Source organism: Talpa europaea (assembly GCF_964194135.1).
Source record: "Talpa europaea genome assembly, chromosome: 12".
NCBI classification, from domain to species: Eukaryota; Metazoa; Chordata; class Mammalia; order Eulipotyphla; family Talpidae; genus Talpa; species Talpa europaea.
The window spans coordinates 25,617,771-25,644,811 of record NC_140079.1 but is presented as its reverse complement, the minus strand read 5'-3'; the positions used below and the strand labels follow the sequence as shown (position 1 = coordinate 25,644,811).

Genomic DNA, 27,041 nt, shown 5'->3' with positions numbered 1-27,041 from the left:
GAGAAGGTTGAGGAATATCTCGATGCTGCTGCCAAAAACAGCTCCCCATCCTCCCCTCCCACTGGCCTACATAAAAAAGAGGCCCCTTGAGGGAGTAAATGGAAGGGCTGGATGGAGCTCCAGGACACCCAGCCTGGGTTCGCTTCTGCAGACACAGAGCCAAAGACCCCTCACCAAAAAGCCTCCCCTAACCCCAGGTAGCCCCAGGCAATCCCAGACCCCAGTCCCAGACCTGCCTGTAATAAATAAAGGAAAGGAAGCAGTCTGCCAGCCAACTCTGCAAAACAAAGCAATGAGAACTGGCTACCAGCAGTCGCGTCCCTGCCAAACCCAAACTCATAAAGTTTGATTCAAGGGGTTACAATACCTCCTATTCAGAGTCCCTCCTGCCCCATTCTCCCAGCCTTAGTAAATTACCCAATAAGCAGCAAGGACCTGTAGTTATTGTGCAGTTAAATGCTATTTGCCCAGTAAATCCTGAGCAGAGTACTAACGGTGATATACAGTAACTAATTACGGACATGAATTCTCTCCCCAAGACGCCAAGTGTTACCAAATATTGTTGCGTTTAGGGGAGGAGGCTTGAAAGCTGCTCGGTTTCCTCCAGTGAAGCCATGAGTAACTCTCCTATTAGAGGAGCTGTCGGCACACCCAGTGGCACACAGGGCTGGAAAATAGAGATATCCTGGGGGGCAGGAAGGACTAGAGCTTCATCTCTCAGAAAGGCTCCCCTTCACTGCCTCCTGATCCTGAGCCCCAGCAGAAGGACACCAGCTGGACCTCCTTGGGTGGTCTCAGCCGATAGGAGGCTGAGAACCATGGTGGCTGTTGCAAAAGCCCAAGACCCCTCCGGGCATAGGGGAATGGAAGGCAGATGCACCCTGCCAGACTGTGGGTAGAAAGCTATCTCAGAGGTACTGGCCTTTGCAAAGGGCTTCTGAACAAGGATGCAGAGGGGTAGATTAAAATGACCAAGTCTGTGTCCCAGAGCTGCCTGGGAGCAGCAGTGGTTTCTCTGACAGATTTATGGTCAGGAGGTGGGGCAGGGCCTGTGCCTGGCATAAGAAGCAGATGCCTGGTCAACTTCATGTCTATTTTTGGAGTACAACAGGGGCAGCTAGAGGATAGAGTGGTCGGTTTCTGCTTTCTACAAAGACCATACAGCTTAACCATCCTCTGTCAAAGGCCCAGCACTGGAAGCCCACATTTGGAATCCCCAGCTCCAGTAGACACCATAACCTTGGATGGTTGCTTAACTTCTCTGAGTTCGTGCTTCCTGGTCCATAAAATGGAAGAGATTCTGTCAGGATGGTGTGAAAATGGTTAGCCTGGAGCTGGGGTTACTCCTGCTTCCAGCGAGCTGTCTGCCTGCTGTTCTATCTTTCCCACCACCAACTCATCTTTTGAGATGCTGGGCTCGGTGACCCCACCAAAACGTTCTAGAAAGTAGGAAAAGCCTCAGCCTATCCTGGGCACCCCCAACAGCATGTATAGTCACTCTCCTGCCTCCCCAGGTGCTTCCAGCACAAAATCTCTCCTTTACCAACATTTCTACTTCAATCAAAGACTGGAGCAGTAAATGCAAGTTACTTTGATTTCCTCTTCTTTTTCTTTCTTTTTTTTCTTTGCTGCTGCATTTTGGGGGTGATGCAAATAATCCCAGTCCTGGGCAGGGCCAAGGTTAGGTGATAGAAGAGGCCAAGTGCGGTAGAAGAGCGAGGGGTTTCTGAAGGTGTGGCGGGCGGGGGTATGACTGGGGTATGTTTATATTTGTAATGAGACATTGGCCTTGGATTGAATGCTTTAAATCTTGGCGTTCAAGTCTTTACATGGGTGTCATGAGGGTGGATTAAGTAAAATAACTTAAGTGAAGTGCTTTTTGAAGTATAAAACATATACAAAGTTAGTTGTGGTTAGTATCCCAAACTAACCAGAAGACAGGAGCCAGAATCCCAGGGCAGTAAGAAGAATCATTTTCTTAATTAGAACACATATATAGTCAGCTCTCAATTATCTGTTGGCAAATTGTCTCCATTCCTGGCAAATGCTTTCACCAAGATTGCTTAATGAAGTCCTCTGCTAACATTTCACAGCTTCTTATTTTGCTCTTATTTGCATGAGGCCCAAAGGGAATGAAAGTCCTTTAAAGGCAAAATCAGTAAATGTCCCCATCCCCTCATAGAGAAGGTGTGAGCCTTAAAGACAGGAGCTGGGGAGGGTGGAGTGTGGCCCTACTCCAGCCGTGGGCCAGAACCAGAGGGGATGTTCTCCACCTGGCTGAGCCGGAGGCCAGAAGGGAGCTCCATCACTGGATTTTTTTTTTTAAATTAAAAATTTCCAAGGGCCTCCCTGGTGGCGCAGTGGTTGAGCGCTGGGTTTTGAAGCTGCCCACAGCCCCTGCAGCGCCGGTTCGATCCCCAGCCACCAGGTGAGTGTCCCACATGGCTCGCAGACCTCTCCTGCTGCCGCTGCTCCCCTCAGCAGTGTACTTCATCAGTCTGTCTTTTCTGCTCCCTGCTCTGGCTCTGGTGAATTCTCTCACCCTCCCATGCTTCTGACTGAATCCAGTGCTTGTATAAATAATAAATAAATAAATCTTAAAAAAAAAAATTTCCAAAACATCACACACATCCATATTCAAACATGAATACCAAAATGCATTCCAAAGTGGAAAATAAATGTTACTTAGGATTATTCATTATTTTGGAATGTCCATCATTTTGGATTATTCACACCCTTGCTGCTCTCCCCATTAGCAAAGATAATTAAGAGCTGATTGTATGTGCGTTCCAAGAGGGGAGAAATTCGGGACATTGTCAGAGATATCTGCTTCCATTTGGGAATGACTCTAGCAGCCATGAAAAGAGGTCTCTAGAAACACCAGGTTGAAGGTGTGGTCCCCACTGCAGGGTTAGTGAATGATGCAAAAGTACCTTGTACTTTAAGGCCATCCTCCCTTAGCCCACAGCACACCCTGATCCTGGGACTATTTTTGTACCTGTCAGTTGACGCAGCACTGTTGCCCTTCATGGAACACATAGAGACCATCAAACCTGCATTGGGATTTTCTGACTCCTTTGAGATCCATGGCAGGGGTGCCACAAGGCTGGACTTGATCCTTGAACTCCAGCCCAGCTCTGCCTCCAACCACTTTACACATTGGGGTTCCACATGACCTTCCATTGACAAAAGGGCTGCATGGACTCAAAAAGGTCTGACTACTACAGACCACATCCAGTGCTTTCACCGTGCACTTAAAAACCCAAGGCACACCCAGAGCGATATAGCTACTTAACCATGGCCAAGCCATTGCAAAGCTCAAACCCCTGGAGCCAGGCTATTCCCACACAACAGTGCTTCTCAAAAGCCACCTGCAGCAGGAGTACCTGAAAAGCTGTTGAAATACTTCTTCCTTGGGCCAGCTCAGACCCATTATCTTGGAATTTCTGCCTTAGAATACAGCAAATTGCATTTTTAGCAAGTTCCCCAGGTGATTCCAATGCATATGGAAGTTTTAGAACAATTTCTAACTAGCATGGCCTATACCAGCATAAAACGAGTTTAAATAGGTGTTTAAAAAATTTATATATACACATATCTAAATATGTATATATACATATCTAAAATATACATATACATCTCTAAATATAGATATATACATATCTACATATATGTAAACACACACAAACACACATGTTTAGGACATGGATCTTCCCCAAATAAACCAAGTGTCCTTGGGAGGTTGGTTTTTACTTCATTGTGCCTTAGTTTTGTGTGTGTGTGTGTGTTTTTAAGATTTATTTATTTATACAAGAACTGGGGCACAGGCCAGATGCGTGGGAGGGTGAGAGGATTCACCAGACACAGAGTGGGGAACAGAACAGGTAGACTGACTGAAATACACTGCTGAGGGGAGCAGCGGGCAAGACAGGAGAGGTCTGCCGCGCCATGTGGGAATCTCCCTGGCCGGCTGGGAATTGAACCCACGCTGCAGAGGCTGCAGACAGCTTCACAATGTGGTGCTCAACCACCTGCGCCACGAGGGAGGCCCAGTTTGTGCTTTAGTTTTATTATTTTCAGCCACGGGACCCATCCCTCCACCCCAACCCACCCACTCCCAAATAAGACTTTCAAAAAGTTAGAACATAGAATATGAGGGCTGAAAGGGCGGCACCGGACAGGCAGACAACCAGTCCTTAGCCTGTATCTTACAGCTGGCGAGTCTGGGGCTTAAGAGAAAGGCAGTCAGGCTCGAGGACACACAGCTGAGAGGTGGCAGAACAGCACCATGTTGGCACCTTCTGAGCCTGGGAAAACACAACTCCCTGTGCCAGACAGCATGTCTTATAAAAGGAAACAGGAGATGCTGGCCTTTGTGGGGTCAGTCGGTGCGTGGCCCTGCTCCTGCCTATCCCAGGGGTGTCCAGGTGATGCATTCGCAGAGGGGATGGTTGAAGCCCAGAGCCGATGCCTGCAGTCCCTCCCAGGAGAATGACTGCTCTCTAGTACCGCTGTCTTTCTTTCACTCTGCTCTCCATCCTCCCCCAGCAAAGTTCTGTCCAAACCCGAAGACACAGAGCCTGAGACTCAGAGAAAGAAGGGGTTTTAGCCTGGACACCGCAAGCACCCAGCAGCCCTGAGACACCGTCCAGTGTCCCTGCCTTCATGAGCCACCAGAGTATCTCCCATCCGTGCCCTCCCCCACCATTATCACCAAAGCCCACACTGCTCTGCCCTTCCTGGTCTCGGTCAGACTCCGGAATGACCATGGGCAGGGATGGATGGGTTCCTTCATAGGTACCGATGGGCCAATATTTCCAGCAGCACTTATCAGCATCTTCTTGGCATCCAGGCCTTGGCTGAATGGATGGGGGACCACCTCTCCCTGCCACTAATGAGCACAGTGCAGACTCTGGCTGGGGCCACGGGCTGATAATCAGTAGGCGAAGGATTTATAGTGACTTTGGAGTCACCCTTCCACTGCCAGTTCAATTGCTCTTCATTAAAGACCCGTGCTGTCCAGGACAACCTTGGCAGATTACGTGCCCTGGGGAAAGACAGCATGGAGCTTGAGAACCACGAGCCGCCCAAGCTGCCCTAACTCAGGCAAGGAATGAGGGTGGGAGACAGTGATTTCCAAATTTCTGCTCCATGCTCAGCCCAGGGGGAACAGTCAGGCTTTCTAGTGTCAATCCAAGCCAAGGTCTGCACCATTTCTGCGATGTTCATATCGCAGAATGATGGGTTTCCATCATCAAGTGGTGATGTTAGGGTTAAAATTGTTTCCAAGTCTCCCTCCCAGCAAAGGTTCAGGAGAAACAGACAATGGAAAAGAGCTCTATTGTGTCCCTGCCTTGTTCTTCTGGCTTCTCTGTTTCTAATCCTGGTCCAAAAAAAATTGGGCTAGATGCCCTCCTGCCAGCCCAGGCCTGTGCAAACCTTGAAGGAGTCAATGGGCCACCCCAGACATCTGCTCCCCACACTCGCAGCCTGGAGTAACCCTGTCCCTCTTAAGTAGTCAGGTCAATGGCTGTCATTCACTCAGTGACCGAGACTTATTTACACCTTCTCAACTCAGATCTACTGATCAACAACTATAACTCGTCACCATCTACTCATCTTCTGAGCCATCAGGGACTGAGGCATTTGGGGGCCCCTCACCGTCTGAACTCACTGCCATAGCTTCACCATTCACCCCGCCCTGCCGGTCAGGGACAGGGGTCTTCCTGCCTCCATCTCCCTCATCTCCTATCAAGTGTCATCAGTTTTATCTCTTAATGACTCCTGAATCTGTTTTCTTCTCCCCACTGATACAACCTGAGCCTGAGTCCTTATAACAGTAGAATCTTCCTGATCAGCCTGCCATCCCTGCATTATCCTCGTTCATCAGCTCCTCACTGTGGCCAGTTGTGATCCTTCTAAAATTCAGATCTGAGCTGTTGGGTGAAACCTTGGATAATGTCTCATTAAATGCAAGCTTCTCAGCACACATTTGAGGCCTCCAAGGTCAGATCTAAAATGACCCCATAGATCTGCACCCTACCAAATGCTTCCACACCCGCCTCCGGCCAGTCATACTAGGTCCTCAGTGATGGTAACAGCTGCTGTTGTGAAGGGCACACACAGCTCCCATTTCATCCTCACCAACAGCCCAACAAATACTGATTAGTGTCCCTATGAGGAAACTCAGGCCAGAGGGACAAAGACATTTGCCCAAGGGCAGAGCCAGAGCTCCAGCCTAGAGCCTGCGGCGTGGGCGCTTCTGTTCCCTGTCCACATCTGCCCTGCACGTGTGCTTGTACGTTCTGCATCCCAGGGCACAGTCCCCACTTCCTTCTTCTTACTCACCCTCCAAGGCCACTTCAGATGCCCACCCCTCCGTGACTCCTCCTCCCGCTCCCTCAGAAGGAAAAGTCTTTCTTCCTTGGGACGCGCTTCATACGTCACTTTGAGAACAGACTGCAGTGCTTTCTGTTCCAGCAACTAAACTCCTGTCTCAAAGGGTGTATTCTTCCTCCTCTGCATCCTCTCACCCGTCTAGAGGACTTGGAAACCTTTGAGGTGGGACCTGCGCTGCCTGTGGCCACATGGCCTCCTAGGGCACCATCCCTGGCACCTTCACTCGCCCCCGTGACATTCCATTTAACTAGTCAGTGGACTGGAATATAACTCCGCCCCCCCCCCAACTCTGTTCCCTTCAGTAGGTCGAGACAGGGCATTCTGGAAATTTTCCAAAACTCATTCTCCTGCATTAAGAGCTGGCCCCCTTCTGAGCAGCAGGAAAACAGCAGAAGTCAGGACTTGGGAATCCAGGTCTAATGAGTCATCCTGCCAGGGCCCCTTCCCACCCCACCTGGCATTGTTCTGGTGTCAGCAAGGGGCCGCTAAGCTAACTCCTTCTTCCCTCTGCCCATCTGCTTGCTTCTCAGGACCAGCGCAGCTTCCCTTAATCTCATAAGAGGCAATTTGCGTGCTCCAGGCAAGGAGCAAGCTGGCGATAAATATACCCGGTACAAGTATTCTTAAGCCTTCCCCAATTGGTCACTAATAACAGACCAGACAGTGACATTTGAGCCTTTTCTGCATGACTGCCGGGGCAGGCAGGATTTCAGCTGGGCTGCCCCCAAGCTCAGGCACAGGGGTGGCAGTGGATGCTTCCCCAGGGCACTACAGGCCCTTCCTCCACCTGCTCCTGCACCACTGGCCATGCTCAGGGCTTCCCTCAACCCCCCAGGCGCCGCTGCCAGCTCCCACCCCCTGTGCAGGAGCAGCAGAGGGTGGACATGGCCATGTGTCTGCAAGGCATTGGGCTCTTTAGAAGCAAGGACAAGTGTTCCCGGTGGCCCTGGCAGTCCTGACAGTGTTGGCTGGGATTGACCCTACAGTTAGGGGTCACCTCCCCCACACCTGCTGCTGGAACAAAGACTGGGCATAGGGCCCAGTCTGAGAAAGGGAAGCAGACCCCACACCATCTCCTGACTGCCTCTACTCTGCCATCAGCTTGAATCAAAAGGAAGGTATTGCAGGGGACACTGTAATGTCGATAAACCCTGCTCCCCACATCAGGCTCCCATGCAGAGTTTGCATCAAGGCTTTCTCTTTTCCTTACATTAACAAGCCAAAATCCAAGCTCTGTGCACTAGTTTCTGCTGACCCTGTAGACAGTTGCCTCCAGCCACCCCCATGGAACCAACTGACTGTGGCAAGAAGAGAGGAACAAATACAAGTGACTTTTGGGGTGGTAACGTGTTTGGGGCACTAAGGACAAGAATGCATCCCCAAAAGATTTGGAATTTACAGTTATGGGGGAGTGTTGGGTGAGTAGCATGGCTCCTCTGAGCCTGGCATGGAAGCCCCCACCCACCATGAGCATGGAACCACTGAGTCATCTTCCTACATGTCACACAGACACCCAGAGCTAAGGTCAGGTCTCAGCACCATGTGCTCCTGGGGCCTTAAAGATTGTCCATTCCACAGTCCTTCTAGAAGTTTCCAGGGTGGCATCAGCACCCTGGAAGTGGGAATTAGACCAGGAGACAGTTCCTGAAGAGGTGTTCAGGAAAGAAGGGGTAAGAGCAAAAGTGGAGACATGAGAGAAGAGAGACCAAAACACGCAAAGGCTTAGACACCTACATCTTGGACTTCTTAGCACCCAGGAAAAATTTCACCCCCAAATTTCTAATCCAGCAAAATCTTTTCTGGTTAACAAGGAATGGAATGAGAAAAGATCTGGGGATGCAGTGGGGACCACAGCCATTCAGTCCCATAAACACATGTTCATATTTACACACTCACTCATGAATTCTCTCTCACACATATACACACACTCACATACACACACATATACATATACTCACATACACATGCTCACATGTACATATACACTCTCACAGGCTCACTACATACATACACTCACACACATTCACACACACACACTCACACACACACACACACACACCACTGTAGCCAGGCCCCTGGAACACTGCTGTGAAATCCCATTACTTTGGGTGATTTGGTCCTTAAAACATCAAACTTCCATAGCAAAACACCCTCTTTCTTCCCCAGGAAATAATTGAAAATTGAGGGGTGATCTCAGATCAGGGGCCAGAGGTGTGTGAGCTTATGGAGAACCAGGGTGTCTTCAGCATTTTAAATGTCTTACTGGAAGACAGTGGGGACCTCCCAGAGCAGATGGTGATGGCTCACTCCATGCTAATGTGCACTGCCAGTCCCCACAAAGACTAAGGGCAAGCGGTCAGGGCCGAGAGGGGTGGCCCCTTCAGGGGGCCTGATGGGCTGATGGAGATGAAGGAGGGATTGTGGGAGGAAGATCCGAGGAGGCTCTGGAGAAGTCATGAGGCAAAGCTGAGCCGCTGTGCTCCTGAGCAGAGAACAGAAGGTTGGGGACACGCTGGCAGGAGGAAGGGCAGACAGGGCAGGAAATGGAGGGCTCCAAGCTGCGATGGTGCAGGGGGCAGGGTGGGGATAACAGTGATGGGGACCAGGATCCCCCCAGGCTTCTGTGGCTGCCTCCTTGCCCTGGTCTCTGGACCCTGCAACAGTCCTTCCCCATCTGCAGCCCCCGCACCTCTTCCCTCTGGCCACTCACCAGCACCTGCGCTTACCCATCCTGACTCAGAGCCCTGCATGTGGGGTGTACACGTGCCTCCTCAGGACAGGGCTCTTCAGAGCCCCCCTCCCTCCCTGCCAGAATCAGCCCCTGCTCCCTGCTGTTTAGAGAGAAGTTTCCAAAAGTTGCCACCTGCTCAGCACATCTCCCTGCTACTGCTCCTCACCTCCTAGGGTAGAGCAGAGAGCCAGACCCTAGTCCCCCAGGAACCTTGAGGGTGCCACTTCCTCCATGCTCAATGGGACACACAGCCTCCCTTCCTATGGCAGTGTCATTAGGGTCCATTTGGAAAGTTCCTAAAGCATTTTCTTGGGTTGAGGTCACTCAGCCTGGCCTGCAGCAAAATATGCAGGTTGTGGACAGTCACCTCTGAGCTCTGACATGGTTCCCAGGATCCCAGTTCTGCAGGGACCCTCCCTTCCTGGGACAGGACCCCTCCCCTCCTCCGGCAGTCACCTTGAGGACTACATCCCACTTCACCAAACCACCAAATGGGGAAGAGATCAGAGATGTTCACGCATGCACATACATGCGAATACACACACACGTACACACACTTAGTCTTTCTCTACAAATGGAACTAATTCAATGCAGATGTGGAACAAAGATAACCGGCATTGGCCCAGGGTGTCCCCCTCCCAACCAGCAGCCCCCTCAGTCATGGGGGCAGTTCTGCCACCTCTCTCTCCCCACACAACCCCCCAGGACATGGCTCACAGCAGCTGGCCAGTTGCCTCCAACATCTGTGCTTATCCACCCCAACACCAGCCTGGAGACCCGCCTCAGAACACAAGGAAACCAAATCATGGTCCCTCTGCAAAGAGGAGGATCTGTCCTTGTCTTTAGTGAAAAATTGTCTCTCAATAAGTTATTGGAAACTAATTAAAAACCTACCCCAGCCTCCCCTGTTGCTGTCAATAGAGAACCATCTGCTGTGCTCACCCCAGCCCTGGAGCTCGGCTGCGGGGTCTGGTGTTCAGGGCGGAGGGTGGCCTTGTGAGAGGATGAGGAGCATGCTAGTGAGAGCAGCCAGTGTCCTCCGACAGTGGCAACAATCCCCTTGCACCCCATCTGATCACTATCATGCCTTTCTGAGGTGGGTGTTATTACCCCCACTTTACAAGTAGGAAAACCAAGGCCCAGATCGTGAATGGAGGTTGGTCTGACTCCGAGCTCTGTCATCACAACCACACTCTCTGCCTCCTCCCACTGGCTTCTCCAGTTCCAGCACTGGCGGCCAGAGCAGTGTTGGGAGTGATGTGGGTGGGCTGGGCAGGGCTATCAAGGTCAGCTGCAGGCCTGCATTCGCCTTCCATGAAGCTGACCCGCTGGCCTGTCCACTCTGATCTGCCGTAGAGCCATGATCTGGGCACATCACACACAGGTGGGGTGATATGCATGTCACACGCTCCTTCACAGTTTCCTCCAGACTCTTCAGTCTGGCCAAGGGCAGAAGGAGTAGGATGCCTGGGGTGGGGTTTCTGAGGTCCCAGGGGCCAGGACTGTGTATCAAAGACCCTAAGAGGTGGTTCCCATACATGGGGCAGTTCTGCCACCTCTCTCTCCCCACACAACCCCCCAGGACATGGCTCACAGCAGCTGGCCAGTCGCTTCCAACATCTGTGCTTATCCACCCCAACACCAGCCTGGAGACTACAAAGTAGACTACAAAGTAGAGCAGAGTAGGACTGCTCACCTGATGGTCCTTCTCCACCACTCTGTGCCCTAGGCTCCTGGACAGAAGTGGGGCCTCTGTGACAGGGCTTGATATGATATCCATCTCAGAGGACTGACGGTGGAGAGAATTCACCCAAATAACCCACGTGAAGCTCTTGATGCATGTATGACATTCAATGAAGACTAACTATTATTACTTCTATGACAAAATATTGTTTATAAAATATAACTAGTGATAGAACAATCTTCATATTACATGTTATAATATGAGTACATAATAAGTACCAATAATTATTATACCTCCTTTCTTTTGCCCCCGCCCCAATGGTGGCCAGTACTAGTCCCCACCCTGAACCCTAACTCACCAACAAGGGAGGAGACTCCATAAACTTAGAATTAAGAAGTCACTTTTTTTGGGCCTCCCCGGTGGCGCAGCGGTTGAGCGCTGGGTTGCGAAGCTACCTGCGGCCTCTGCGGCGCCGGTTCGATCCCCGGCTGCTCCCCGGCCACCGGAGGAGGGTCCCACATGGCGCGCAGACCTCTCCTGCCGCCCGCTGCTCCCCTCAGCAGTGTACTTCGGTCCTTCTGCCTGCTCTGCTCCCCGCTCTGGCTCTGGTGAATTCTCTCACCCTCCCGCGCTTCTGACTGTACCCAGTGCATGTATAAACCAAACAAACAAACAAATAATAAATAAATAAATAAGACATGCCTCTAGAAAATTAAAAAAAAAAAAAAAAGAAGTCACTTTTTACTCCGAAGTTCCGCTGCCTCCTTTAGATGATCTGAGGGGGCTGCCTACTCAGTAGAATGAGCACTTGGTTGAAAATCAAAATCCAGGTCCCAAACCCTTAATTTGATAGCCAGCATGGACTAGTGCTGAGAAAACAGGGTTTGGAACCAGAGACTTTTGAATGACATGTGGGCCCACTGTGTGACCTTGAATTACACCCAGGGTCCTCTGTGACCTTAAACTACACCTGAACCCACTATGGGGCCTCGAATGATACCTAGGCTCACTGTGTTTCCCTGGGCATATCACCTCACTTCTGGGATTCTCAGTACCTCTCTAAAATGTGGTAAAACAGCCAACTCATACTGCAGTAATATTTTGACAAATAGCAGGGTCTTTCATGAATCCCTTGGGTATTTATCTCCCATGATGTCTGACTCCTTGAGACTCCATCCTTCCCCTTCATTTCTCACCTCTGTCCTATGTAGTATGCTCAGCACAACACCTGCCTATTCAATAGTCCATAATGTGAAGCAGTTTGCCTACAGGGCCCCCAGAGCTCACGAGGCGAGCTAGAGTAGGTAAGCTCTGTGTGCACAGGCACATAAAATAAACTTATTCTGTGCCTAAGCATGGGGCAGAGCACTGAATATGCAAGTCGGAAACAATAGCTATGGCCCCCGCCTTGAAGGAGTTTATACTCTATTTCTTGTTACTTTTATTTCCTTGGCATCTAACATATAGTAAGTGCTCAATAAACGTTTGAAGAAATGAAGGGATGTGGGAAAGCGGGAATGGGGAGGTGGGGAAGAGAAGGGAAAAGGTGATCCCCTCCAGGTGATGGAACGTGCCCCAGATGCAGGCAGAGGTGTGGGATGTGGGTGGGGATGGCTAGGAGGCATGGGGAGGGGTGTGCCCCAGATGGCAGAACACGGAGGACCCAGGCAGATCACATCCGTGAACACCAGCACAGACAGGAGTTATTGAGCACCCTGGCAAAAGAAAGTTCGGATTTTGGAGAAGCTTATAACCCAGGACCAGAGGTTGGGTGCTGTCCTGCAGGCAGTGGGGAAGCTGTTAGTTTCTACCCCTTGAAAAGAGTCAGCCATGAGGGCTTCCCCGGTGGTGCAGCAGTTGAGCGCTGGGTTGCGAAGCTGCCCGCGGCCTCTGCGGCGCAGGTTCGATCCCCAGCTGCTCCCCGGCTGCTCCCCAGCCACTGGAAGAGGGTCCCACATGGCACGCAGACCTCTCCTGCAGCCCGCTGCTCCCCTCAGCAGTGTACTTCGGTCCTTCTGCCTGCTCTGCTCCCTGCTCTGGCTCTGGTGAATTCTCTCACCCTCCTGCGCTTCTGACTGTACCCAGTGCATGTATAACAAAACAAACAAACAAATAAATAAATAAAACATGCCTCTATTAAAAAAAAGAGTCAGCTATGAGACTCAGTCTCTTGCTGTACCGCTCAGGCCACACAGATGGCAGGGAAGCAACCCCAATGCCCAACATGTGAGTGGATGAAGAAATTGTGGGATGTGTGCTCAATGGAATAGTACTCAGCTCTGAAAAAGAGATGTAATCACACCTTTGGGAACAATATACATGGAACTTGAGGGACTGTGTTAAGTGAAGTAAATCAGAAAGTGAAAGACAGTTACCAGATGATTTCACTCATGCATAAATAAATAAATCTTTAAAAAAAGAAAAGAAAGAACATACACCCATGGCTTCACACTCTGTTCCTGGGGGGCTCTTGAGTGGGAAGGAAAGGCCTGGATCTGCCCCATGAGTGAAAAGAGAGCAGGTCCTTCCGTCTCCTCTCCATCCACAGCACCTCAACTTTTATCTGTTCTAGATAGTAACAAAACTTATGCTTCTATTTAATAAAGTATCCCATGGACTTCAACCAAAACATATTTTTTCTGATTTCTACTGTACGTACAAAAATTAAAAATCGACTGAAAAGGAAAATTGTCGATCAGAGCACTACCCATTTCCCCCCCCAAAAAAAATTTTTAAATAATGTTTAATATTCTTTGGTGGTTTTTGAGAGGACCCCATGTGTTGTTCACCCCCCCAGAGGCATTTCTTCTATAGGAGCCCAAGGGGGTCCGGACAGACAAAACGTAGGAGCCAAAATCTCGTGTGAAGCCTGCTCAGATCCCAATCTGAGACTCCTCCGCCAGGCCTCTCCCTCTCTTCCCCACCCCTCAGGCTCCTTTCTGTAGATTCCAGGTTTTTTCAAGGGGATCTTTTGCCTGCCCTAACTCCTCATGAGACACTCTCCCTCCAAAGTGAAATAGTGACCGCTCAGGGTCCACCTGTCCGGCTCATGTCCTGAGAGCCTCTTCCCAGCCCGGCCCTTCCTCAGAGCCTGCTGTCCATGTGACCAGCCCCTCTCTTCCTCCTGCCACTGCTGCTTCAGCAGTCCAGCCTCACCCCACCCCCATCTACACCTCCATCCTGGGATGCCTGCACCCCAACTCTCAACATCCCCAAAAGGAGGCGAGATTGGGGGTGAGGGGATTGGAACAATGATTCTTTGCAGGCCTCCCTATTAATGGGCATTTTGGTTTTGTTTTAAAGATTTATTTATTTATGCATACAAGAACTGGGGTACAAGCGAGAGGTGCGGGGGGGGTGTGAGAGGATTCACCAGAGACGGGGTGGGGAGCAGTGTATTAATGGACATTTTGAAGGCTTGGCCACTGCTTTATTCAGGGTCTCCTCATTATAACCCCTCAGCTCCCAGCTGACAACCTGATAATTCTCTCTGATAACACAATCTTTGACACTGTCCTTCTTGCAAGAAAGATTGTGAGATAAAAGAATGAGCTGTGAAATCACCATTAGAGGACAGAGACAAGGGCCCAGGAAGGAATGTTCTTTCCCCACATTCTCTCTCTCTCTCTCTCTCTCTCTCTCTCTCTCTCTCTCTCTCTCTCTCTCTCTTCTCCCCTCCTGCCTCCCATTCCTCCTCTGCTGGCTTCTCTCCCCTCTCCCCAGCTCCCACCTTTCTCCAGTGCTCTCCTCGCCTCCCTGCTCAGCCCCCTGCTCTTTCTCCAGTCTCTGCACGCTCCCTACTCGCTCCTCTCTTCTCTCCTTCTCTCTCTTGCTTTGGTGCCAGAAACAGTCTAATTACAACAGAGAACTTGAAGAGACAGAGAGGGGAAAAAAAAACCCGGCACACACAGCTGATTAAAATGTCCTATGAAATCTAATTTGTAAAGCTCAAATCAGAATAAAAAGTGTTACTCCCACAATTCAAGGCCAATTTGATTTTTAATGAGACTCCTCAGAGACCAGCCAAGATCTCATCAGGATGTAAACTTGGCTACCTTCACACCTGCCACAAACCCTCTGATGTGGGCCTCTGTGTCTCCTCTTGGGGGGCCTCCACCACCTGCCCTTCCTCCATCCCCAGAGCCCCGAGGCTTCTACTCATTCCCTGCTCAGGGCCATCTGCTGCTCAACATTGGGCTTGTCTGTGGTCGGAGCCTGAGGTTCTGAGGACCTGAGGACCTTGAGCCTGAGGACCCAAGCCAGTGTCTTCTGGCCATCCTCGCCTCTCCTGTGCCCAGCTTTCCTCAGCTGTGTGTCTGCTGCAGAGTGTGGGAAGGGATGGGCTCAGGAGTCATGAACTCCAGATCATGCCCCACCCCACCACTCATCAGTTGTGTGAGCTTAGGCAGATGACTTGGCCTCTCTGATTCTGGTTTCGTTGCTGTAAAAGGGGAATATTTCCACCCTGAAAAGTAAGTAAGCCGGGGACAGGAGGGTGGCGTGTGAGCACGGATATGCTGTGGGCTGGGAGCTCAGTGCCAGTGTCCCTTGTTCATTCAGCTGTGGCTCCCAAGGAACACATCTCCCCCCTTTTTTAGCAATTCCCTCCGGGACCAGGTTTAAGATCTGCCTGTGGCGTAGCTCAGTAGACGAGAACAGTGTTTTTAGAGTCAGAGTGTCCTGGGTTCATAGCCCTGGTCCTGTCACTAGAGCTCCCCGGAATTTAGTTAGCCCTGTGACACGGGTGAAGAAGCCTTGGAGCGTTGCAGGTACTGTACCTACTAGGCCAGGTGTGCCGAGTGCTCGGGAGGTAATGAGCAAGCACGGCTCCTCCAGAGCCTCATTTCCTCATCTGGAAAATGGAAATGAAAATAGTACGTACCTCAACGGTTGTTACAAGGATGAAAATAACCATGGGCCAATATTTTAAAATCTTAGAACAATCCCTGGTGAGCTGTGCACCCTGTGGGTATGTTGATTTAATAAAAGTCACTAGCATCGAGGGCTCTGTTCTGTCTTGCTTTGCAGTGTGCATGGGGAGGGCGTGGGGTCACACTGCCGATCCTCCCAAGTGATAGTGAGGCTGAGGGAGGGTCTGCTGCAGAAAGGACAGGGGCAAGGAGGATGAATTGAGATGATTGCTGGCTCCCTCAACCACAACCCCCACCCCCACGCATGGGGGGCCCACACCCCCACCACGCCTCCTTCCAGATTTGGCCCTCAGCCCATCCTAGGAGTCATAATAATATTGTTTCTTGGATTCTCAGGTTATTGTAGTCTTTGAATGTTTCATTTATGTATTTTCTTAGGTCTCTGTTAATTTTTGAATAGTATCTGATTTCTCCCCTATAGTTCTTCTACCACCATGGCACCCACGTGGTGCCATCCCTCACCACAGTCCCTTATGCTCTTCCCTCCCATGGATTGTCAGGTTTAAACAAATTACATGATTCCCCACAACCACCCACTGCACTTGTGATACACACCATGCACCCCCCCACCACCACCAACACTTCTAGCTGGAGGCCTCTCTTCTGCCTCTGTGCTGGAGTGTATGTCAAGCAAGAGGCATTAAGTAGGCGCTAGTCCAGTAGCTGGGGGCACGTGTCAGAATGTGTTGTGCATTGTCTGTTTGGGGCTGGAGGACGGCTGGAGTGGTGAGTGTTAGGACTCGATGAGCAGGGAGGCTGGAGCTGGGCGCTCTGGAGAATCAGCTGGGGCCAGGAGGGCAGCTGCTGCTGGGCCCCAGCAGGAAGCAGGGCACTCAGTGGGGGGCCTAGTCCCCTCATCCACCTGGGCTCTGCTCTGTAACTTGAAGGGAAGCCCTGCAGACACTGCTTCCTGCAAGTAACTGACCACTGTGCTTCTCTCCTTCCTAGGTCAAGTGTACTCCTTCAGCCAGCAGCCCCAGGACCAGGCCGTGGTGTCGGGGCAGCCGGTGACCCTGCTGTGTGCCATCCCCGAATATGATGGCTTCGTTCTGTGGATCAAAGATGGCTTGGCCCTGGGCGTGGGCAGGGACCTTTCCAGTAAGTACTCCTACACGTCCCAGAAAGACTGTAACTTTTACCTGCCTCACCCTCCCAGGGAACCCCCTCTTCATAGGCGTTTGGGAATTAAATCTTCAGCTTTCATTGCAGATCCATGGTCAGAGTGTCAGGCTACGTGAGCCCTGGGTCCAGGCTCCACAGAACCTTCAGGACCTGACAGCTGCTAATGAATTATAAGCACCCTCCTCCCTGGGGGTCAATCCTAACCCTGACAGTGTTGCCCTGCAGGATCTACTCTAGCATCAAACATGAAGCATGTACAGTCAGATTTTCAGAGGTCAAGTGTTCCTGTGCCTTGGTCCAGAATAGAATCCCTGCTAAAGTCACAACCTGGTTCTTCCTGGCTCCCCTGCATTAAAGGGTGCCAAATGGACTGAAAACTCACAGAGAAACCTGGTTGGTTTTAGGGGTCCCCAAGTGACAGGAAGGAAAGCAGTGGCATATACAGTAAAGTGCAACCCTTATTCAGCCTGCCCAGCTGGTACTAAACAGAGATGTGCTGGCGGGCTCCCTGGCTGCTGATGGCTGGCATCTGAGCTTCCTGGCAGGTCCTGACACATCCTCTTTTATTGCCAGTATCAACTCTTATGCCCACACAAAGGTCCTTCCGATCCATCGTCTTCCCCAGGAAGAATGGAATCATCCTCCGGGTCTCCCATCCGCCAGTGCTTATGCGGGAGAAGGCATGTTAGGCTGGTGAGGCGTGGGCATAAACTGTTAAGCTCAGAACTAATTTCCATGGCCCCTATGACTGAGGGATGACTAAGAGTAGAAGACGGAAAAAAAATATGGATTCAAGGGAGAATCAGCTTTGCCTCTCTCGTGGTGTACAGCTGCAGGAAAATAAAAATCGAAGTGTACTCAAGAACATGATGGCTGGGAAATTAATATTTTAAAATGTGAGTTATGTCTTGCCAAAAGTATATATTGCAATATTATAGCAAGGGTCAAGCCGCATCACAGACTGTGAGCGCTGGCCCAGCTGAACAGTGTAAAATATACAGTAACATCTCAAAATACAGTGCGCTGTCATAAGAGTTAAGTAAAATGGACACCAGGCCAATTTCAGGGACCTGAACTCTCTTGCCCCAGAGAAACTGGGCAACACCTTCCCAAACTGGTCTTGTTTGTCCTCTACTCCACATGGCTCTGAACTTGGCCCAGTGCTGTTGCTACATAAGGAGGCTCCCTGGGTTCTAGTCGGTGGCTCTCCCTTAGGTCAGGGACTGGGGTCCTTTTGGGTCAGTGGTCAAGAAGAGACCTCAAGTCACCATGGATTTAACCCCCTCCACCCCCGGCCCACTGATAATTGAGCAGCTGGTAGCCATTCCCATGAGTGGTTTTCTAGGATCCAAGATTGGGGCCCCTAACTGCTGAAGGACAGTGGCTCTGATGAGCTAGGTCTACTTCCTCTCCAGAGTGACTCCATTTATAGAAAGAAGCTTGGCTCCCTCCTTGCAGAGCCAATAAATTCAACCTGCTGGTAAAGTACTTGCTCTGTATTTGATCACTTATCCCCAAAATAGCATCACGACAAGAATGACAAATACTTACCTGTTCAATAAATACTGTTAGCTTGCCTGATGAAAAAAAGGAGCGTAACAGAGCTCAATTCAATTCAATAAGTATTTGCAGAGCACTTAATACTGCACATGTTTTCCTTTGGGGAAACTGAGGCCCAGGTTGTGGAATTTCAGATTGCCACAGCTCTGTTCTCTTGTGTCTTAACTGTGAGGCCCCAGTCAGCCTACCAATAACAAAACCCTGACTTGCCAGAAAGGCTGGAAACACATTTAAGGAAATAACTTCTAAATATGTTCCTGCATATTAATAAAACGTTTTTCTTCTAAGAAGCTCTAGTACTTCTCAGACATTATCTTATAAACCTACAACGATCCGTGGAGAGAAAAGGAACTTTTTCTTTTTTTCACAGGTAAACAAAGTCACAGATGAAAAAAAAAAAAGATTGATTCAAACATACAATTAATCCCAATGCATTGGGCCCTATTCCTAAGCCCCAGAGAGGGCCCTGTGTGTCTTCTCCCTTCTAAATACAGGGACCTCTTTGACCCCCCCCCCACTAGCTCACTGTCCTTTTTTTTTTTTTGACATAGTAGTTATAGACTGTATTAAATGCCATGCACTTTATACAGACTATCCTATCTTGTCTTCACCATAACACTAAGAGTTACTAGTATTTTCTCTATTTAGCTAAACAGGAAACAAAAGTCCAAAGAAGTTAAAGTAACTTTCCCAAAACAAAAGTACTCGGGAGTGATAGAACTAGCATTTGAGCTCAGGAAATTTGACAGCGGAACCCAGATTCCCAATAATTTTGCCTCCTCTGGGAGTAGCAAGAAGGAGTAGGGATGCTGTGGAAGAAGCTAGAACTTCTCAGAGTCTGTGCTTCTGGGCCTGTGCTTTTCAAAGATGCTGCCAGTCCTCAGGATAGCATCACAACCCGTCGCCTAATTAGGCAAATACAAACAAACCCATCACTGATGTTTTCAGCAGCTCATGAGAGCAAAATCCTGCTGCTGATAGCTTGCAAGACAACAAAACATAAGCTCCAGCCAAGATGCCTGCAGGAGACCAGGGACTAATCACAGGACAGCGGGATCCAGAGGCTGGGCTGGAGGGGCAGGGGCACTGCGCCAGCTACATTGAGCACAGCGGCAGGGGGAGGGCTGGACTGGAACCCATTTCCAGCCCCTTGCCCTGGCCCTGGGGAGAGTCGGCTTAACTTACCTGGGCTCCTTCCCAAAGCCCAGCAGAGGGCAGGAAGGGCGGGCAGGAAAGGAGGAGGTGTCTCGGGGTACGGCTGATTGCCTCAGAGGATCTCTGGCCAAGGCTGAACAGCTGTGGTGGGCAGGGCCATCGATTGCACCATGAGCACGATGCTGGCATGAAGATATGAGCCTAAAGGGCTCAGCCGCATGGGAAGCACCCAGACAGGAAAGATCGCAGCTACCTGCACTGACCAATGGGTGCTGGCAACCCTGTACAGCCCCCTTACTCCAGGGAGCCCTGCCTCACCTCTGGGAGAGAGAGGGAGGGGCCTTAGAGCTTCACTATTTCATCCAAGGTAGATATGTCCTCTGCGTATAATCAGTGAACCTCTAAACATAGCCGGTGACCACCTCTCTAGACCCTTGTTGGACACCTCAAATCCTTAAAATATTACCAAGCATTTCCTCATTTTAATGCTGCCCACTGGTGCTGGACTGCCCAGGGAGCTACATGAGCACTTCTAACTCAACTAGGAGAGCTATGGAAAAGCTGTGCATGTCCCTCTGTCCGTCTCTGTCTCACTTACTGAAGCCTTAGTTTTCTCTTTGAAAAGTCAACATTCCCAGGACCTCCCCGGTGGCACAGCGGGTTGAGCGCAGCACTGTGAAGCTGTCCACAGCCTCTGCAGCACAGGTTCAATTCCTGGCCAGCCAGGTCGAGTCCCACATGGCACAGCAGACCTCTCCTGTCTCGCCCGCTGCTCCCCTCAGCAGTGTATTTCAGTCAATCTGCCTGTTCTGTTCCCCACTCTGTCTGGTGAATCCTCTCACCCTTCTGCTCCTCTGGCCTGTACCCCAGCTCTTGTATAAATAAATTAAAATATTTTTTAAAAAGTCAACATTCCCAATCCTCTACCCCTATGGCACATTACTGAGAATTCACTCTGTCCCGGTGAAGGTCCTTCAGACAGAGGATCAGGGAGGGGCTGCCAGAGCCCTCTCTCTAAGGAAAGAAGGGAACCAAGACAGGGAGATGTACCCCATTAGTACTTGGGGGTGGGGGCTGCAGGGCTTGGGTAAGGGGGTAGATAGAAACAGATCCTGATGGGAGCAACTAAAGAGGTTTAGGGTCCAAAACCTGGGTATTTATATTCAACCCACCATAGCGGTAGGAAAACTGATTAATGATGTATCATTCTAAGCTTTTATTTATCTATTATTCATTGTCAGTGGTATAAGGGCCCCAAATTCCTAAGTATCCTGTGTGCCTCCTAAGCGCTTAATCAGGCCTAGGGTCTGGGTAGTAGTGGGCATGACAAGAAGAGGGCTGCTCAGAGTTCAAAGTGGGCTCTGCAGGGCTGGCTCTCCAGTTCTACTGCCTGCCATCTGGAAACAAAACTTTCCCCCAGGGCTTCCCTGGTAGCTCTAGGGGTTAAGACGCAGCACTATGAAGCCATTCGCAGCCACTGCAGCATGAGTTTGATCCCTGGGCAGGGAGCTACCCCACATGATGCTGCAGACCTCTCCTGACTCACCCGCTGCTCTCCTCAGCAGTGTATTTCAGTCAATCTGCCTGTTCTGTTCCCCACTCTGTCTCTGGCGAATCCTCTCACCCACCACACCTCTGGCCTGTACCCCAGCTCTTGTATGCATAAATAAATAAATCTTTTAAAAAGAAAAAAACTTTCCCCCAAAACCACTCTTGATCCTTTTCCCAGTATTTCTCTGTTTTCTTCCTTCTCTCTCCCTCTTACTCGGTCTTCTCTCTGTGAATCCCAGCCTGGATCTCCTGTCTCCTTTTGTGTCTCTTTATCAAAATGCAAGTTGGCTTGGGCAGCCACAGTGCTGAGCAGATCACTCTCCTGAATAATAACCCTGCTGTGTCTGTCTGCACTTTGCATTTCCATCTCTGCTCTCGCCTTCCCTCTCTACTATCACCACCCAACATTCCTAAACCTGAAACCAACTGTACTTATTCACACACTGCCTGATACCCTGGAAAACTCTCCCTCCTGTGCCCTGGTGCTGCCAACCTCTGAGACCAGCCCCTGCCCAGATGCCACCCCCTCCAACGCTCTGACTCCTCCAACCCCAGCCTGCCCCCCCCTCAGTGTTCCTCTGTCTCCACAGGTTACCCACAGTACCTGGTGGTAGGCAACCACCTGTCAGGGGAACATCACCTGAAGATCCTGCGGGCAGAGCTGCAGGATGATGCCGTGTACGAGTGCCAGGCCATCCAAGCCGCCATCCGGTCCCGCCCGGCGCGCCTCACCGTCCTGGGTAAGCACCGTCTACACGTGGGGTGAGGATGCTGTGAGGAACATCCTGGAATGGGATCCAGCCAGACCAGAGGGGCCTCCGAGGCATTGTCCCACAGGGTTTAGCCGCCGCTGTCCCCTTGCGTCTGTGCCCGCCCGCCCCCACCAGAAGGGAGAAAATGGAACCTCGTGCCCTAGAAGTCAGAAGGCCAACACTAACTGACCCATGACCCTGCCCAACCCCAGAGTGTTTGGTTCCAGCTTAGGGAGCTAACCATGGCTCCTGCATGCATCCATGTTCCATTAGAAAGCATGTCTGCACATGAATCTGTGTCAGGCCCTGGGCTAGGCAGCAGAGACACAGGAAGAATGTGACACATCCTGAGTCCCTGCTTTCTGCCTTGACTACCCTCTGGGTGCTAACAAAGGCTGATCGAGTCACCTCCCCTGGGAACCAGCCCTGTGCTCGAGTCTCCCTGTGATTCAGCACCCAGGGAACCTGTTCTTTCCCCAGCCTCCACTGTTCCTGGGGAATCCTGACTTTCAGGTGGAGAACTGGATGCCAGGTTAGCCCTCGGAAAGTTCCTAAAAGGAACTAAGTCAGTTCTTAAGTCAGCACTCCTTATTCCAAATCATACCAATGGCTTTCTTTATCTCTGCTTCCTAGAAGCCCTGTCCCTGGGGTAGGCTGCCTGAAGAGGTCCCTCCACCCTTCCTCTGGCAGACAGGGAATGGGCTTGACTATATTTTCAACTGCATCCTCCAGATTTAGAGTTCAGCCCCTGTCAGCTCCTTCCTGCAGGCAGATGCTAGTGAAGAGCAAGGTGGCTGGGAACCAAGCCTCACACACGAATAATAATAGACACACTTGCATAGCTCTCAAGGCAGCTGGCAGCTCTCAGTTCAGCTTCACTCATACTACCTGGGCTGGTCTGAAGCAAGTCTGTCAGACAGGGATTGTTGTTCCACATGGAAACTGAGGCTCAGAAGTGCAGAGGGTCAGGCCCACGTCTCCTGGCCAAGGGTCCTTGTGCCCTCACTGTCTCTTTTGTGCCAGGCAGCATGTGGGATGGAGCAGGCAGACAGAAGAGGGAAGTCCCCATCCTCCCCCCCCTGCCTCTTAGCAGCTGGTGTGAAGTTTTGACAACAGGGTCAGCAGCAGGGGGTGCTGCCTTCTTGCCTAGTAGATAAGGCACATGGCAGCTCCAAGATGAAATATTTAAGAGTGTGTCAGGTCATCTTGGATCTGCACAGCCAAGCACAAGGGGCAGATTGTCCCAAACTAGGCAGCGGACAGGCCCCAGAGGATCACTTCCCAAGCTTCTTGCAATGGGAGGAGGAGCTCGGGGCCAACCTCAGAAGCCTCCCTTAACCTTTGAATGTCCTCTGGCTTGTGATGAAGAAAATGAGAAAATAACGGTATGACGGTCCTGCCACAACGGTATGACGCAAACTGGAATTGCGTGGTCAAGAAGTAGCCTTCAGAAAAGGAACTGGGCCGTTAAAGGGCTGTCTTTGTCCAGCCCATGTTAGTGGCTAAAATAGGGACAGGGTTACAATTTGGCGTGGGGCTTGAGGGGGAAAAGACAGTTTAATGCCTGGCATGCCTTCTGATTCTCAGGGGTTACAAAATGCCCAAACAGATTTACTAAGCAAAGTAGGGGGGGATCTTCTTCACCTTCAGAGGATGCTCAGTCCCCCACCACCCTATCCCCCCACCCCTGCTATCTTAATAAGAATCTACCTTCTGCTGGCCTACCCCTTCTAGAAGCTACCAAAGAATGCTAATATCAGAAGAACCTGTGAGTTGGTTGCTCCCAACCTCACACAGGGCCTAAAATAGATGGAGACCCAGCATGGGTCCTTAACTTCTGGTCCTCATGTCAGAACATCACGCAGTCATGCAGAAGGAGCATTTACAGCTTCTTTTCTCTCTACTATTGCAGATACATAACAAAGTCCAAATGATTCCAAATGTTTTTGCAGATCAGGAAATTGAGACTCAGCGAGGCAAAGGCACTCACAAGAGGTCACACAGCTTAATTAAATCTCAAAGTAGACCCCTGATTTTTCAACTCCTAACCACAGCTGTCCAGGCTTCTAAATGCTGGCAGAATCTCCTATGTATGCCTGGTTATGAACCGGGCTTCTGAGAGCAGGCCTCAAGAGCTGGTCTGAATAGACTCAATTTTGTCTCTGACCACCTCTAAAAGCCTTCAGTCCCCCTCCCACTCTCCAGTGGCAGGCCTGGAGCTCCTTCTGGGCAGAACTGGGGGGGTGGGGCGGGGGTGGCAGGGAGGAGGACAGAAGAGGCAGGGGGCAGAGGGGAGGGGAGGGGGCAGGAGGGTAGTTTCAAGTCTGGAGATCATTCAAAGAGGGGGACAGAGTTTGCAATGGGGGCCCCTCAGACAACCTGGGAGCAGAGCAGGCATCTTGTCCATCATTTTCCATGCAAACTCCACAAATATCCGTCCTCCCAAGTGAACTAAACCCTGAGCCAGAGACAGCTTGAGGTCCCCACACCCTAGCAGGCCTGCAGGTCCCTGCCCACCAGCTGCTGTCCTGCAGGTCCCCATTCCCCCCAATTCATCCTGTGGGCTCTGCCGAGGTAAACCAGCCTAGCCAAGTTTCCCTGGTGTACAGCCCCACCTACTGCCCTGGAGAGAGACCCTGCACAGAAGCTAACCCAGCCGGCTGGAAAGGAAACCCTGGTCTATTCACAGTGGTGGATAAAAGAACGGCTGTTCCAGCAGAGGGGACAAGGGTGTTTCTACTCTAGCCAGCCGGTTTCCCAACCAAGACCCCATCTGCTTTGCTGTGACATCTCAGCCCGGGAAAATGTCCCAGCCGGTTCCCCAAGGGAGGGCTGCCTTCCCTGTGTTCCAGGAATGAGAGAGCTTCCTAATTTAGTCTGTATTTGCCTGAGATAGATTTTTAATTAAATAAAGTAAGAGCCTGATTAGAACCTGCACAAGATGTGAGAGCAAAATCAGATGGTATTCTAACAAAATTGCAAAGCAAACACTTTGGCTGGAACAGAGGGAGACCCCGGAGGTCTTCCATCAAAACACCAAGCGAGGAGGGCAAATACAAGAGATTATATGGCCAACAGATGTGCACTGTTAAAATATGCATCTGCCTGCAGCTTGCTTGGAGAAGCCAGGGGGCCAGCTCACAGAGTCGGCCTGCTCCAAGGAAGGCATGGGGCTCCAGACCCAGCAGCCAAGCCTGGAGTCACAGACACATTAATTAGCATTGTGTTTCCAACTCTCAGATGCAATCAGGCTAGGAGCAAGTTTGAGCCTTTGCAACGCTGGGGGGCGGGGAGGGAGGGGACTAAGAAGGAATGAAGGTGGAGAAACTGAGCTTGAAAAACTGGGCAAGCAAAGGCTGGGGAGCCCCAGTTCAGGCCAAAGGTCAGACTGCATTCCCTCTGTGACCCGCCAGCTGCCAAGAACCAGACTTTGACTCAGAGCAGGTCCAGACAGGTGTCTTTCCACCCTCAGGAATCATGGTATCACGGTCAGAGCAGCAGATTTGGAGGCAACAGTCTTGGTCCTGCCATTAACCAGCTGTGTGATCTTGGCCCTATTGCTCAGCCTCTCTGGGTCTCAGTTTCCCCAGCTGTCAAATAAAGGCAGTGATAAATAACAGAAAGTCGAAGAACTATCTGTCTATCTCCCAAATAGCCTTGATTTCCACAGTAAGGGGTCCAACCTTACTGTTTTAAGAAATTGTTCCACCCCTACTAGCACAGAATTAGTGTGGACTGAGGCAGAGAAGGCAGCTGATTTTTTTAGACAGCATCCCACTTTTAGACAGCCCTGTCTGCAAAGACTCAGCTAAGCTAGATGTCCTATGACCCCAAGCACATGTGCAGAGCTGTGGTGGAAGAAGAGTCCAGGGCTGGGAAGTAGAACACCTGCTCGCTGCTTACTCACTGTGTGAGCTTCGGGCTAGCACTCCTGGCTCAACTCTAACCAGCACTTAGTACAGGGTAGGTAGTCAATAATACTTGGGTTATTTTTTTTTTTAATAAAGGAATGAGTTGAGTGGGTGAATGGGGTTTCTGCTTATTCATCTATTAAGTGGGGATAATAAAAATACTAATCTCCTAGAGTTGTTAACATCAAACACACACACACACACATACACACATACACACACACACACACACACAATGCTCCTTGTCCCACCTACAGGAATCCGTGGTTGAAACATATCAGAGCTGTAAGGATGGTGATATTGAGCTTAGTCTTCTAACTGTCTGGAATCAGGGAGAACAAGACACTGGGAAACCCAGAGCAAGGAGGGAGAATGGGTGCCAAGGAGTTGATCAGTGAATATTTACTGAGTACACGTTAAGTGCCCAGCACTGGTCTAGGCACTTGCGATCCATCAGCAAGCCTCCCCACCCCCTCATAGAGCCTGTCTTCCTGCAGGCAGATCAGATCAATAAGTAGTAAACAGATTAAGTGAGTACATTGTGTAGTTATGTCCAATGTCAGATGGCAACTAACACTATGAAAAAGAGAAAGTAGAGCAGGGTAAAGGGGCTTGGAAGTGGCGGGGGAAGGGAGGTTGATGTCACATTCATTATTAAACAGGGTATTTTCCCAGTCTTCTTCTCCATTTCCCTCTTCTTCCTGGCCTGTTCTAATATTAACTCTGCTGTCGTGTGGCTCCCATTAGAAACAAAGCTTCCTAAATCAGCATGAATTATTTAACGGTGGAGACTAAGTCAATTCAAATAAAGAGGGTGTCTTTTTAAATGATGTCAAGCCCCTATACTGAGAGGGGCAAAGGAATAAGGTCCCTGTGTCCTTATCTTGTGTGTCTCAACCTACAGGCTCCGTAGGGGAACGGCAGGGCCAAAATCTCCTGAGTTCTCGGCGTTGGCAGCACCCCTAATTCTAGTCCCCTAATCTGGATCGGTGAGCCCGGAGAGAGACTGAATAATTCAGCTCTCCGGCAATGAAAGGCAAAGCTGAAACACAGCCTGAGATCCCTGGCTTCTAAAACCGTCTTTCAGAAAATGGTGGTGAGATTCCCACCCACACCTGGTCAGCAGGGGAAGCATCTCCACAGACCAAAGCCTGAGCTCCCTCTGTGACATGAAGTGCTCAGAGAGCTGTCTCCTCTCTGTGCAGCCCTAGCTGCACCACCCCTTACTACACCTCTGACAACTAA

The 27,041-nt window shown here is 50.5% G+C and overlaps 1 protein-coding gene across 3 annotated transcripts in view; it reads left to right on the top strand.

The window, feature by feature from the left end:
- The window catches only part of KIRREL3 (kirre like nephrin family adhesion molecule 3), a gene marked incomplete at both ends in the record, with an annotated part of 532,041 nt that overhangs the window by 427,148 nt on the left and 77,852 nt on the right, over positions 1 to 27,041 (top strand). For all 3 annotated transcript variants that reach the window (XM_084248847.1, XM_084248848.1, XM_084248846.1), the window contains 2 exons: positions 16,694 to 16,843; positions 21,724 to 21,873. In XM_084248847.1, coding sequence (XP_084104973.1) covers positions 16,694 to 16,843; positions 21,724 to 21,873 — 300 coding nt within the window. The remainder of the gene's footprint in view (positions 1 to 16,693; positions 16,844 to 21,723; positions 21,874 to 27,041) is intronic.